This window comes from Accipiter gentilis, chromosome 21, assembly GCF_929443795.1.
Source record: "Accipiter gentilis chromosome 21, bAccGen1.1, whole genome shotgun sequence".
Classification (NCBI taxonomy): domain Eukaryota; kingdom Metazoa; phylum Chordata; class Aves; order Accipitriformes; family Accipitridae; genus Astur; species Astur gentilis.
This window is the reverse complement of record NC_064900.1, coordinates 25,894,211-25,908,392: the sequence shown is the minus strand read 5'-3', so window position 1 is coordinate 25,908,392 and position 14,182 is coordinate 25,894,211. Positions and strand designations below refer to the sequence as shown.

Here is a 14,182-nt window from a genome sequence, read left to right as displayed (position 1 = left end):
CTTTAATAGCTAAAACCAAAATAATAAAATTATTGGTCTTCAATTTGCATAAGATTAAAATGATCTACAAACTTTCTTAGAATAGTTTTCTTAAGAAAAATGCCTTTGATTCTTTCTATATGTTATGCTTATTTTTCAGATATGTAACACAGTACCGCTTGTAGTCCACCTGTCAACAGATTTCCTTTTCTTGTACAAAGATTTCAGCATTTCTTAGGTTGTAATATTTTTCATCGCTTCATTTTGCATTATAATGGAAAGTTGTAAAACCACTTATATTTAAAGAAATATTTAACTGATTTTTGAACATAGCCTAATTAGGCTACCACAAGACTTTGAAAATTATTGTCTCCTTCAATAAAATATTCAATAAAAAAGTATGAGCATATGTTGATAAAGCATCTCTGGTGTGTTTTGATATTACTGCATGAAATATATTTACAAGTAATACATTCATTATAGCATCATATTCTATTTGGCACATTATTTCATAAAGCTTCTGTTTTCTGCCATCCAAAGAACAATCTCTAATGTCAAAAGAGAAAACATCCTTGACCATTAAAATTCAAAGCACAAATAGATTTAAAAAAACCCAGCTTTTATAACATGCTCATTTTCTGTATTTTTTCTTCTACGCCATGCTTATGGAAATGTATGTATAACTTTAGCTTATATAATTTTTCCACTGTAGAAAATACTTTATGTTAGTATCCTACAAATGCTGAATTATAAGCTCAGGAATAATTTGGTTAAAAGACTTGAAGCTTGAATATCTCCTGAAAAAAAAAACAAGACCTAGAGACACTAGTAAAGACCAGATGTCTTCTGTTGTTTGTTTGTTTGTTTGTTTTTCAGAAAACATACAACACAAGACATTTTTGCTTTTTAAGATCCAAAGTTAAGAAAAATGTAAAGTTGTCATGTTGAGTAGCTACCTGAACTTAGTGCATTAAAACCAATGTCAGAATAGGCATTCTGTGAGTAAATTACTTTTAGGGCATTGCTACAGATTAACATCCTCAGATTCACCATTCTCTAACATGACTACACTTAATTTTATATTAATATACCAGTAGGCAAAAGATTTAAGGAAAAAAAAACCCTTATGTAAAAATTCAAATTTATTCAAAATAGATTCTGTATTTTCTTCTACCATTATTTTATGAAGTTTATACTTTTAAAGAAAAACATGAATGATTGAGAAGTACTTTTTCCTTCTAAACTACAGTTTTCTCCAACGTTATTATTTTTAAGTTTTTAATAATAATCTGTTTCGCAAGGTGTAATTGTAAAGATGTTTCACCTTTACGATCTGTAAGCCCAGTTATGTGCATTTCTCCAAAGTCATTTGATGCTACAGTTTGTTAACAACATAAGAAATTCTAAATTAGCTAGGCATTACTATTGTAGCAGCTTCCTTAAAACCCAAGAAAACCCAGAACCTAGAGAATGTCGCTAAACTGAAGAAATGAGTAGACTTTCCTTTAGGAAGTAGACTTCTTTAGGAAGTCTTTGCTATTGATAGAGGTTTTATATAAAATAATAATAATAATTGACTTTAAAAAATCTAAAAATACAAGAATTTCAAATTCTACCAAATCTTTCCTAAAAAAATAATAAAAGGCAATAGCTGAAAATATTATTTTTAAAATAAATTTTATCTTAAATCTGAGAATTTCCAAACACTGGAACAATCACAAATATTAAATACACTATATGTATGAGATGAATATCATATCACAAGGCTCTTGATCTAATGAAAAGACATAAAGAGAACATTGTGAATACCTCTTAATAGAGGAGTGCGTTTTTTCCCTTTCATGATAGAAACTGATATGGGAGTAATAATACTGCAGTTCAGAGGAACCAAGGGTGGGGAGAGGAGAGAGACTGTTGGCTACATAAATTGCCAAACGTATACCTCTTCTCTAAAATGACAGTGCCAACCATCCACATATCCCATAGGTGAATTTACACAGTAATCTTAACATGGGACTAGGTTTTTTACTGTATTCTTCATGTTGCTCTATCAGCAGCAAACTGAGTGGCACTAGAAATGCAGAGACTGGTTTTCCTTGGTATTACATTCTTATATAAATATTTAATGCTTTTAAAAGAAAGCTCTATTCACATGTTTCTCTGTTTATCTATCTACCTATCTGTAAATGGGAAGAAGGAATTAAGAATTGCTAGAGTTTTAGACGCAATACTCATGCCGAATTAAGACTGCGGAATAAAGTTTTTTGTACTCTTGTTGAAGACATCCAAAAGTTTTCAGAAAGCATATCTCCACAGTGGTTTAGGTTTGTGTATAAGCTAAGTCCCTTTCATTACAAATGCATTATTTGCTGCCTGTGAACCAGAATTACTGGTGTTTATAATGCTATTAAGACAAAACAAGACCTTGATGTACCAGTGGTGCTTTCTAAGGGACTGAAGGGACCTGAAGAACTGAATCCCACAGTCTCTGAGTCCGTTCTGTTTCTTCCTTGGAAAACTCAATACTGCCTGAAAGGGAAAAGTAACGCAGGCTTTTTGTTATGAAGTCTTTGCTGATTACTCAGAAACTCATCAGTGAATGTCCTTTTTTTAAAAATAAAATTGCACAGAATATTGTGGTAAGACAAGTTTTCCCAGCGCGTGTATCTTACACTTTCTCACTGGTTTCTTTGTGTCTACCAAGGCAAGCATGGCAAATGCTCTTCATTGCTTGTTATCCCCTTCTTGATGGTGGATGGGCAATATCCCATACTCCAGGATTTACCAGCTGTCTGGCTGAAAAGATGCAAACTCTCCTTGGAGAATGAATCTTGCCAATGTTATCCACAGTTCTGTTACTTCAAGATTAGTGGGCTTCTTTTCACTGCTGACAGGGTCATAAATGTCCGGACCCTGAGAGCACTGTTAGCCCTGCCTGTCCCTGGGCACCCACCTCCCCTCGGGGCTCTGGCCCATGGGGACACCCACTGCACTGTGACTGTAAAGTGAATCTATACAGAGAATTGCAGCTAGTCTGCAACAAAATATTTTTCATATTTAGAAGAGCACCTAACAAGTGCAGAAAAATCTGGCTACCATTTGCTCACTGATCCCTTGGTGAACTATGATAGTGTTGATTATGACTTTTAAATGCCTAAACAGTCTGCAGTTGGTGTATCAGAATGATTGCTTCACTTTCTGTGCTCTCCTTCAATAGCTGTAGTCAGCAACGACTTTCAGATGAAATCTTCATTATAAAAGACAAAGGGTAGGGAATAGGGAAACAGATGTTCTTGGCTACAGCTCCAAGACTGCGGGTTTTCTTCCTTAATCTGATCTGAAAACAGCTCAAACTAGTACAGTTGGAGACAAAAGCTACCTTTTGAAGGATTCTTTGAAGAAACCAGCAGCGTTCTTCCTAGATAAAGAGAATTGCAGGCTGTTTGAATAATTTGCACAGAATCCATTTCATACTGCTTAATTTTTCTAATTAAACTTATTTGAATTTACTGGATGATTGATTACATAAGAATGACTAATAACTTTGGTAAGCATCTATTGTATTTTTCACATAAATAAAACCAGACAATTATAATTCTACTTGTAGAAGGTTTTATACATAGTTATTGGGTTATAATCATAAAAAAATTAATGATTTGTTACCATTAGTAGCAATTCTGTTCAACAAGTTTTTGAAGCATTTATTAATCATTTATTAACACTTATTTATAAACTAACTTCTGCAGGCACATTTCCACAATGTTTATTTCATTTAATAATACAATTTTCAATTCATTTTATGAGCTTATGGTTGTTCTCTGTAACTCTATGAAGACAACCACACTATCTCTTCTAGTTGAGAGGGACCAGAAGACCCAGTTTAGCCTTGACAGTCTCTGTATTGGAAGACTAACTTTCTCCTGCATGTAGGTTTTTTTGGCTCTTTCTCTTAAAAGATGATCTTGGAAATTACACATTACCTACATTGTGGCAAGAAAGGGCTGTAGTGCTGTTTTATTATTCCTTAGTTAAATCAGTCTGATAAAAAGACATCCTGTAAAATTTCAGCATAGTTTTTTACTGGCTGCTGGGAAAAAAATCATGACTCGTGCATTATATATGCATCTTTACTTGACATGTGCAAGCAGATAACTGTCCCTTTGTAAACAGCATTTATACCTGAATCTTAGCCAGAAACCTGCCCCTAAAATGTGAGCAGAGGGAAAAAGTTATTTTGTTTCCATTAAAGAATATTGACCAAGTATGGAAATTATGATGACCCAACTACAAATCATAATCGAGAATACTAACTATGTGTAGTCTAAGCATCCTCCTCACTCAGCTGAGAAGATGTTGAGGCATGGTAGGAAAGTGAGCCTTAGTTACTCAATCACAGTGAGAAACTGTCTCAAAAGCATGTATTTATTTTTCAAATTTATCATTCAAAAGACTCAGAAGTATCCCAAATGTCTAAAAAAATATATATATAAAAAAAAAAAAAAAAAAAAAAAAAAAAAGCCTTCACACTCACAAAAGCTTCTTTAAAAATTCTTTCAGGAACTAAAAATAGGGATTTAGAAGAGGCTATCTCAATATTATCCTATCATGACTCTCTAAGTAGGCTAAAATATAACTGAAGTTTAAACAGATGTTTTAGAAAACTTGCTGAAACCCTCTGAATGCTTAGGAAACAAGAAAAGGCTGAATTATTCAGAAAGATTCCAATTACATTTATCAGTATTTTCATTTTTAAAAAAAGGGCACGGATATTATTTTTTGACATCTCCATTTGAGAAGACTTTTTCTGCTCTGGGCTGTTCAGTCTGTGTTTTGGTAACACATCTCATTTTTCTGGTTTGGCCTTATATTACCTCACAAATAAAAAAAGGTTTTAACTCATTATGGAATATATGCAAGAACTTATGATAAATGCAACCAGTTTTCTTTTGATTTCCCTATCAAATTACATAGTGTAGCAACAACAAGATTTACAAAAAGATGCCTCCAACTTAGTAAATATTTGAAATTCTGAAATAGTTTTTGATTTTAAAGTAGATCAGAGAAAAATTCAGACAAATATAGGATATACAATCTCAATCATTCTATGCAGGGTTATACAAATAGAGATTTCAGAAAACAGGACTAATTAATTATGGACCTAGCATTAATTTTTAAATTGTCCACTGTCCTCTCAGTAAGGTTTACCTTCCCAATATTTGTCTATTTACTAAGTATATCTATTTGTAGACTAAGAGGACTTTTCAGGTTGTTTTCATATTTACTAGTTTTTGTCATCCCTTGGAGTAGTCTTTGATAATAATTGCTATTAAGAGGTACTGTATTGGCTTTGTGTGGCAAGGTTTGGGTAGTAGGGGGGGCTACAGGGGTGGCTTCTGTAAGAAGCTGCTGGAAGCTTCTCCTGTGTTCGAGAGAGCCAATACCAGCCAGCTCTAAGATGGACCCGCCACCGGCCAAAGCCGAGCCCATCAGCAATAGTGGTAATGCCTCTGTGATAACATTTTTAAGAAGGAAAAAAATGTTGCTGGGACAGACAGAAATGACAGCTGGAGAGAGTGAGAACATGTAAGAGAAACAATCCTGCAGACACCAAGGTCAGTCAGGAAGGAGTAGGAGAAGGTGCTCCAAGCACCAGGGCAGATTCCTCTGCAGCCCATGGTGAAGACCCTGGTGAGGCAGGCTGTCCCCCTGCAGCCCATGGAGGTCCACAGTGGAGCAGATATCCATCTGCAACCCGTGGAGGACCCCATGCCAGAGCAGGTGGGTGCCTGAAGGAGACTGTGACCTCTTGGGAAGCCCGCACTGGAGCAGGCTCCTGGCAGGACCTGTGGTCCTGTGGAGAGAGGAGCCCACGCTGGAGCAGGTTTTCTGGCAGGACTTGTGACCCTATGGGGGACCCACGCTGGAGCAGTGTGCTCCTGAAGGACTGCACGTCATGGAAGGGACCCATGCTGGAGCAGTTTGTGAAGAACTGATGCCTGTGGGAAGGACCCATGTTGGAGAAGTTTGTGGAGGACTGTATCCCTTGAGAGGGACCCCACACTGGAGCAGGGGAAGAGTGTGAGGAGTCCTGCCCCTGAAGAGGATGAAATGGCAGATACAATGTGTGATGAACTGACCATAAACCCCATTCCCTGTCCCCCTGAGCTGCTGAGGGGTGTTGGTAGAGAATCTGGGAGTGAAGTTGTGCCTGGGAAGAAGTGAGGGGTGGAGGGAAGGTGTTCTGAGATTTGGTTTTATTTCTCATTACCTTACTCTGGTTGATTGGTAATAAATTGAGTCCATTTTCCCCAAGCTGAGTCTGTTTTGCCCGTGATGTAATTGGTGGGTGATCTCTTCCTGTCCTTAATCTTGACCCATCAGCCCTTTGTTACATTTTGTCTCCCCTGTCCAGCTGAGGAGGGGGAATTGATAGAACAGATTTAGTGGGCATTTGGTGTCCAGCCAGGGTCAACCCACCACAGATACCTTTAAGATGTCCAAAACCGGTGTGACCTATTATGTTTTTTCAACAAAACCTCTCAGCATTACAGTTGGGGGACAATGAAATGAAGAGGAAAATACATGCTTAAAAGAAGGTAAACCCCCTGAAAACTTTCAAGTGAGAAAGAAGAATAAACTGAAAAAGTAAGGTAAACTGCACAAAACGAAGATGTGGGGAAATAACATGACAGCATGTAGGAACTAATACAGCCTTTTTCTCAAAGAAGCTGAATATTCAATTTTAGTAGGGATGGCAGCAGAGATGCTAAATACTCAGAGTCTACTTCACAGTGGTATTGTCTTCATAAGGACTGCAGGTATTTGTACCTGCCACTCTACTCTGTTTTTAGAATAAATTACCATACAATTCAAACAGATATTGTACTAAAATAATTCCAATAAGATGAACTCATGTTATACAGAAATCTCCAAAATGACCTGTATACAACAACTTAAAAACATGTAATGCTGAAAGAATGTTTCAAAATCAAAGTGTGAACTTTTGAAAAAGGCAGCTCCAGTTAACTCTAATAACAACGAGGGTCTGTCAAGTTATACATCTTTCCTAATGTAATCAAACTTCTCATAAACTTCACATTAACAGAAATAATAGGAAAGAAAGTTTTATGGGGTGTAAGGTAAATACACTGGTCTACAAAGGTAACACTGAGGACTTTTTTTTTGTTCTGGCTTTAAGTTTAAATTAAGCATCTGTGTGATTGCACTCTATAGTCACTGGGTTTGTTCTCATTTGAGTACGTTGCACCCCACTACACAGACTGGTCACTTCAGGTTTTAGTATTTGGTACATTGTAGTTCTCCTCAGAGACATGTATTGCAAATTCATTGAAGGAAGTAGCTATGAGAAAAAAAGTCTCAAACTTGGTCTGAAACATAACATGAAAAGAAGGGAAGAGGTACACTAATGTCCATTTATGTGCATGCCCTGCAACTAGAGGAAGCACATTGTTTTCTTTAGATCTTCTAGTACTGAAAGAAATACAAGCTATACCAGACTAAAATGAACGCTACTATGATTTACAGTATTACATTTATACACACAGTTACTGTGTTTGGTTAAGAAAAACAAAAGATAAAATGTCATTATATGTTTCTTTGAATATATATGTTAATTACATGTTTATTACATGTTTCCTTGAAATAACTCTGTAATTTGGAACATGCTCTTCATAGTGCAGAATTTTTCTCTGTGGATTATGGGATATGAAAGGGAAAGAGATAACACACATTACATCATTTGCTACATTTTTTCTCCCATCACTGTGATGATAGCTGCAAAACCATTCACCTCCTGTATAAATCATAAGAGTGTTGCAGCTACTTTAACTTGCACTACCTGTTAAAAGTATCGAAGGGTAAATATGGATGCAAGGGATTACTGATCTGTTGAATATATTTTGTCAACATTACTATGTATAAACACCCCACCTTGGCAAGTACTTAAAGAATTCTTGTCTGTTTGGGGAGGCTTATACTTTCTTCTGCTTTCAGAGAAGTGCAAAGAAGGCATTTAATGTTTGTTGAACAATACTCTTATAGCTATGCTTTTGAAACATATGTCATTAATATTAACAGGTATGTAGAAAGGTTATTAAGTAGCTCAAAATCAGTACTTAATGCCCAGGATTAAATATCACATAATAGCTTACTTAAAATTTTTAATTTAACTGCATACATAATACACATTCTCAAACTAACTTCTCTGTGATTTCTAATCTTTTTGAAATGAATAGCTTAAAAAATATTTTTCATATCTACTTGACTGGGCAGTGAAAAATGCAAAATAATTGTAAATTTGTTCACCAAACTTTTTTAAAACTAAAAAGTAGTACTTGACTTTTACAAGATTACAGTAAGATTTCTAACTAGTGTAAAGAGGTCTGCATTAAAATTAACTGAAGACACAGTTACTGGACTAAGACTAATGGAGAAACAAAGAATCAGTTAAAATGTACTTGCATTCTTTTCCCTTGACATTTTTTTCAGTTAAAATACTTCCATTTATTTTTTGTATACTTACTTTGAACTCCATGGGAGCGAACTATTTTCCAGGTTTCTGAGGCTACCTCTTTTACATCTACTTGGTAATGATGAATGGGCACACCTCCATGTGAATCTGGCTTATTGAACAAAACTTTGGCAGTGGTTTGTGACAACTCTAAAACTCGTACTCCATAAGGATTTGATGGCACATCTAAAAAAGTACAAACATTAATTTAATAATCAGCAGCAACTATACAGACGTAAACAGTTGATAATCTACTCCAAAAAGTCTCCTTTGCATCTTGAAGGGATAAAAGATAAATATTGAATATGATGTACTAATGTTTGCCTTAGATAAACAGATTAAGCTTTCTAATACAGAGCTGTAAGAAAACCACATTTATTTTCTTGTATGCTGAAATAATGCAAAAAAATTTTCCATTTCTGCCTTTCTTTTATAATATGATTCATCATAGGAAAAAGTAAGAGATTATTTTGTTTACTGTATAATTACATAAAAGAGAATAACAAACTTTAAATCAAATTTAACAAGAGGAATAGTTATAGCTAAGTAGATCATTCAGAGTCTGAATTCTTCTAAATGAGATTATGAGAAAAAATTGCAGAAATAATTTGGCCATTTTTATGAAACTTTGAAATACTGCTGAAAACATGATTTTTTTTTTTATTATTATTTTTTTTTTGAAAGACTGGATTCCAAGCTACTAGAAAGGAATATTAATGGAAGGTTGCTATTCTCTTTTCAGTTTCAGAAATAATTTGCAGAATAGGTGGAAAGAAACATTTTTTCTGAAATCAAAAAGAAGTGCATAACTTTTGAAGTAGAAAAGAACTACGAGAATAAAGCAAGTGTCTGTAGGTGTTGAGATGCTAGATATGAAACAAAACCAAAAAATTAGCCTTGGGGTCAATACATTTTTAAAAATAGAAACATTAAGTTACTTTTACAATGTATGACCAAACTAACACATAGAAGACAAAATATTAAGTTTTCAGGACATGCTTTAGTGGGCATGGTGGTGTTGCATTGACGGTTGGACTCGATGATCTTAAAGGTCTTTTCCAACCCAAACAATTCTATGATTCTATGATTTTTCTAATTGTCCTACATTTTAAAGAGTTATAATTACAAAAAAAACTGTATTGAGAATACTAGGAAGAATTTTAGTTCTGTGGACAGCAATTTGAAACACATTAAGAATTTCTCTTCTGATACATCCAACATTTATTTGCATACCTGCTTACAGATTTGACATTGCTTTCGTCTCCATGATATGAAAGAGATTTTTATAAGGACATGCAAGAATTTGAGCCAAAGCCTATCATTTGGTTAGTGAGTACTGAACCATTTACATAAAATGTACTCTTTATTCAAGGGCTGTCAGACAGTTGGGAATAAAAAGAGAGTCCATCTGAACTTCACCCAATATTGGTACTTGAATGAAAATGAGCCTAAAATGTCTATAAAATAGGTTTAAGGACATATTCAGCCACGAATTCTCAGGAAAGCAACACCTGCCAAAGCTGCTCTAAAGGGGACAATCTGTATAACTTTTTAATTATCAGGCACCTAAAGTTTTCAGAAAAATTCTCTAACAGTTATTAGAGTTGAGTGTCTTAATGCTAGTATCATACTTTTGTAAATTCTTACAGTTAGCATTTCTGAATATACGACTCCTGAAACCTCCAATGCTTGGTGCTCATTGGGTTAAAACCAGCATAGATTTATTTACATGGAGGAACAATTTTAATATCTTTTACTTAGAGACACAACTATATGAATCCGTGATGTTAAGGATTTGAGTAGAATGCAAATCTCAGTTTGAGGGATTCAAACCCTTAAATCCTTTCTTATTCCAGGAAACATTCATTTCATCAGGATATGGGATGTTGCAGGAAGTTTTCACCCTTATTAGCGAAGCTGTATTACTCTGCAGAATGGAATACAAGATTCATGGTCAGACAGAATGTGACCAAATGTAACCAGTATGCTATGCATCCAGGAGAACACAGACCTGGTGTTTGAATCTTTTTCTAAATTGGCCAAAAAGCTGGGATTTTTTAGAAAAAAGAAAACATGTTTGAAAACCAATACAGATTTCTTTCTGTGATCACATGGAAGAATTAGATATATAAGTTGCTTGCAAAGTAAGCATTGATCCAAAAATCAGAGGAAGTTGAGAATTAGAACCAGCTTGTGACCTTTCTCCTCCAGATTCTCATTACAGCTGAGAGCATTTTATTTTTTTCCCCTGATAGTGACAGTACCTCAACCACCATTCTCTCTACTGATTCCTTCCCTCCCTAGCTCAAATGACTGTTCTGAAAGGGGTGGGAAAAATACAACATAAGAATGCCAGCAAGACAGTCCAGGATAGCCAAAGTAAAGCAGCACGGAACCATGTGAGTGATGTGGATACCAATCACTTGGGAAGATGATAGCTCTGCAGTACTGAAGACGAATGGTCTTTGGATTTAATTGCAAGCTCAAAGCTGCTGTGGATACCTACAATATTACAAATGGTTTCTAAACACTTTTATTCCTTTTCTGTTGTTAAAAGGGTTCAAAATGAAACAAACAAAAAAAATTGTTTAAGGTTGAATGAATATTTAATTTCACTCAGGCTGTTTTTATGTTAGCTTTTGTATGCTCTTTCTGTAAGGCAATTCACTGTTACTTCAGTCTGGATCAAAACAATTATTTGGTTGATGCTATGAAACAGAAGTGTGTTATTTACATATCCACTCTGTTCTTGACTTTCAATATGTTAAGCAGATATCTTTTCCTTCTGTGTTTATGTCTGTATATGATTAACTACAATAAACATGGCATAGGGAAGAAGAAATCCTTCAGGAAGAACCTTATGTTCTCTACTGCAAATTCAAGTATAATTTCTGCCAAATGAAGATATGATTCCATTTGGTAATAAGAATAAAATGAAGCTCCTGTGAAAGTCCAGTAAAATATTTTGCATAACTAGCACAATGCAACATGTTTAAAACTCATTTAAGTGTGACTTACATCCACAATACTATTTTAAATATGCATCCCACAGTCCAAGCAACCCACATGTGTAGGTAACTTTTACGCAGTTTTCAGAGTTGAACTACATCAGTTCTTAAGAAAAGAGTGAATCACCGGAAGAAAGTATAACAGGAGACACATTCCTAGTCAAAATCACAAACAAATACTAGCAATTCCATTAAGATAGAATAAAATACCTACTATCTCTTTCAGACTAGGCAAATCTATAACTTTTTCCCCAAAGAAGATCATTAGCAGCGTAATTGAACTGAATCTAATTCTGTAGTTCTCTAATGAGGATGAATTTGATCATGCAAGGTAAACAGCCCTCTGGTCCTGATCTAGATAAACTTCCTAGCATTTGAGCTGTCCCCTGTCAGCTGAAATTATTTGGAGCATTGCCATGATTTTCCTGTTACAATTGCAAGGCTTTTGGCTCAATGTTTAGCAGGAGTGAAGAATAATTTGCAAAGTTGTGTACTCTGAAGTCTGCGTCTGGAAGGATAGAACTGTGGATGCTTCTTGTTCTTTTTGCTTTTAGATCCAACCAAGCAAATGAATCTCAGAGGACTTTAGCTATGGGCAGTGACTACTCTTTCATATACTGTTACTGATATAAGTTGGCAGACTATATAGTAGGAAAAGTGTGGGATTTCTCTTCTATGATCTAAAGATCACTTAGTGATAGCACAGATTCTGGTATACTTTCTTAGAGGTTCCACTGCTGGTTTTGTTATTGTTATACTGCTGTCTATACAAGTGATAGTTTACCAGAAGTTCAGCCTTTAAATTAAAACAAGTCATTAAAAAAACCCAAGTTGTCGTGGTTTAACCCCAGCCAGCCACTAAGCACCACACAGCTGTTGACTCACTTCCCCCTAACCCAGTGGGATGGGGAAGAGAATCAGGAAAAAAAGGTAAGGCTTGTAGCTGGAGATAAGAACAGTTTAATAGGACAGAAAGGAAGAAAATAATAATGATAGCAGTAACAATCATAAAATTACAATAATAATAATAATAATAAAAAAATGGCAATAATAATAATAATAATAATAATAATAGGACTGGAATAAAACACGTGATGCACAATGCAGTTGCTCAACGCTTGTCGACCAATGCCCAGTTAGTTCCCAAGCAGTGATCTGCACCGCCCTTGACCAGCTTCCCCCACAGTTTATATACTGGGCATGATGTCACATGTTATGGAATATACCTTTGGCCAGTTTGGGTCAGCTGTCCTGGTTGTGCCCCCTCCCAACATCTTGTGCACCTCCAGCCTTCTTGCTGGCTGGGCATGAGAAGCTGATAAATCCTTGACTTAGCATGAACACTACTTAGCAACAACTGAAAACATCAGTGTGTTATCAACATTCTTCTCATACTGAACCCAAAACATAACACTATACCAGCTACTAGGAAGACAATTAACTCTATCCCAGCCAAAACCAGGACTATTATTACCCAACCTGTTCAATAAATGACAACCATTTATCACTAGGGATTTTCTTTTCAAGCTATTTTTTGGATAGTTTTATGGAAGAGAATAATTTTCCTTCTGAGAATTTAGCAGTCCTGGTGTAAATGAAGAAAAGGAAGTAATGGTGTCAGAGTAGGTAGTGGGGTCAGAGATTTATCATCCAGTTTGCTCTTGTCTCCTGTCTGTATGTTCCTAGTGCAGTTCTGCAGCTTTCTTGCCTCTGAATATCTGGCATATATATTCACTGAAAGTAACTATGTCTAAATGCTGAAGTTAAGTGGTATCGGGACCATGGCAGGGAAAGAGATGGGGCTGGGGAGAAGACTTTAGAGTCAAAGATCTCCATGAAATGGTTCATGCTGGTACATCTACGCCACCTGGACACTCACAAGTCTATGGGACTAGATGAAATCCATCCAAGAGTACTGAGGGAACTGGCGGAGGAGCTTGCCAAGTCACTCTCCATCATTTATCAGCAGTCCTGGTCAACAGGGGAGGTCCCAGAAGACTGGAGGCTTGCCAATGTGACGCCCATTTACAAGAAGGGTTGGAGGGAGCATCCAGGGAACTACAGGCCTGTCAGCTTGACCTCAGTACCGGGGAAGCTTATGGAGCAGTTCATATTGAGAGTGTTCACATGGCATGTGCAGGACAACCAGGGGATCAGGCCCAGCCAGCATGGGTTTATGAAAGTCAGGTCCTGCTTGCCCAAGCTTCTATAACCAGATGGCCCACCTAGTGGATGAAGGAAAATGCTATGGATGTTGTCTACCTGGACTTCAGCAAGGCCTTTGACACTGTCTTTCATGGCATGCTCCTTGAGAACCTGGCATCTCATGGCTTAGACAAGTGTACTCTTTTGCTGGGTAAAAAACTGTCTGGATGGATGAGCCCAGAGGGTAGTGGTGAATGGAGTTAAATCCAGTTGGTGGCCGGTCACAAGTGGTGTTTCTCAAGGCTCAGTTTTGGGGCCAGTTCTCTTTAATGTCTTTATCAATGATCTGGATGAGGGGATCGAGTGCACCCTCAGCAAGTTTGAGGATGACACCGAGTTGGGAGGGAGGGTTGATCTGCTCGAGGGTAGCAAGGCTCTACAGAAGGATCTGGACAGGCTGGATTGATGGGCCAATGCCAATTGTATGAGGTTCAACAAGGCCAAGTGCCACATCCTGCAT

The 14,182-nt window shown here is 36.3% G+C and overlaps 1 protein-coding gene across 1 annotated transcript in view; it reads right to left on the bottom strand.

Moving 5' to 3' along the window:
- NCAM2 (neural cell adhesion molecule 2) overlaps positions 1–14,182 on the bottom strand; it is a 322,614-nt gene that overhangs the window by 51,117 nt on the left and 257,315 nt on the right. The window contains exon 12 of the mRNA XM_049824891.1: positions 8,522–8,695. Within this exon, the coding sequence (XP_049680848.1) occupies positions 8,522–8,695 (174 nt within the window). The remainder of the gene's footprint in view (positions 1–8,521; positions 8,696–14,182) is intronic.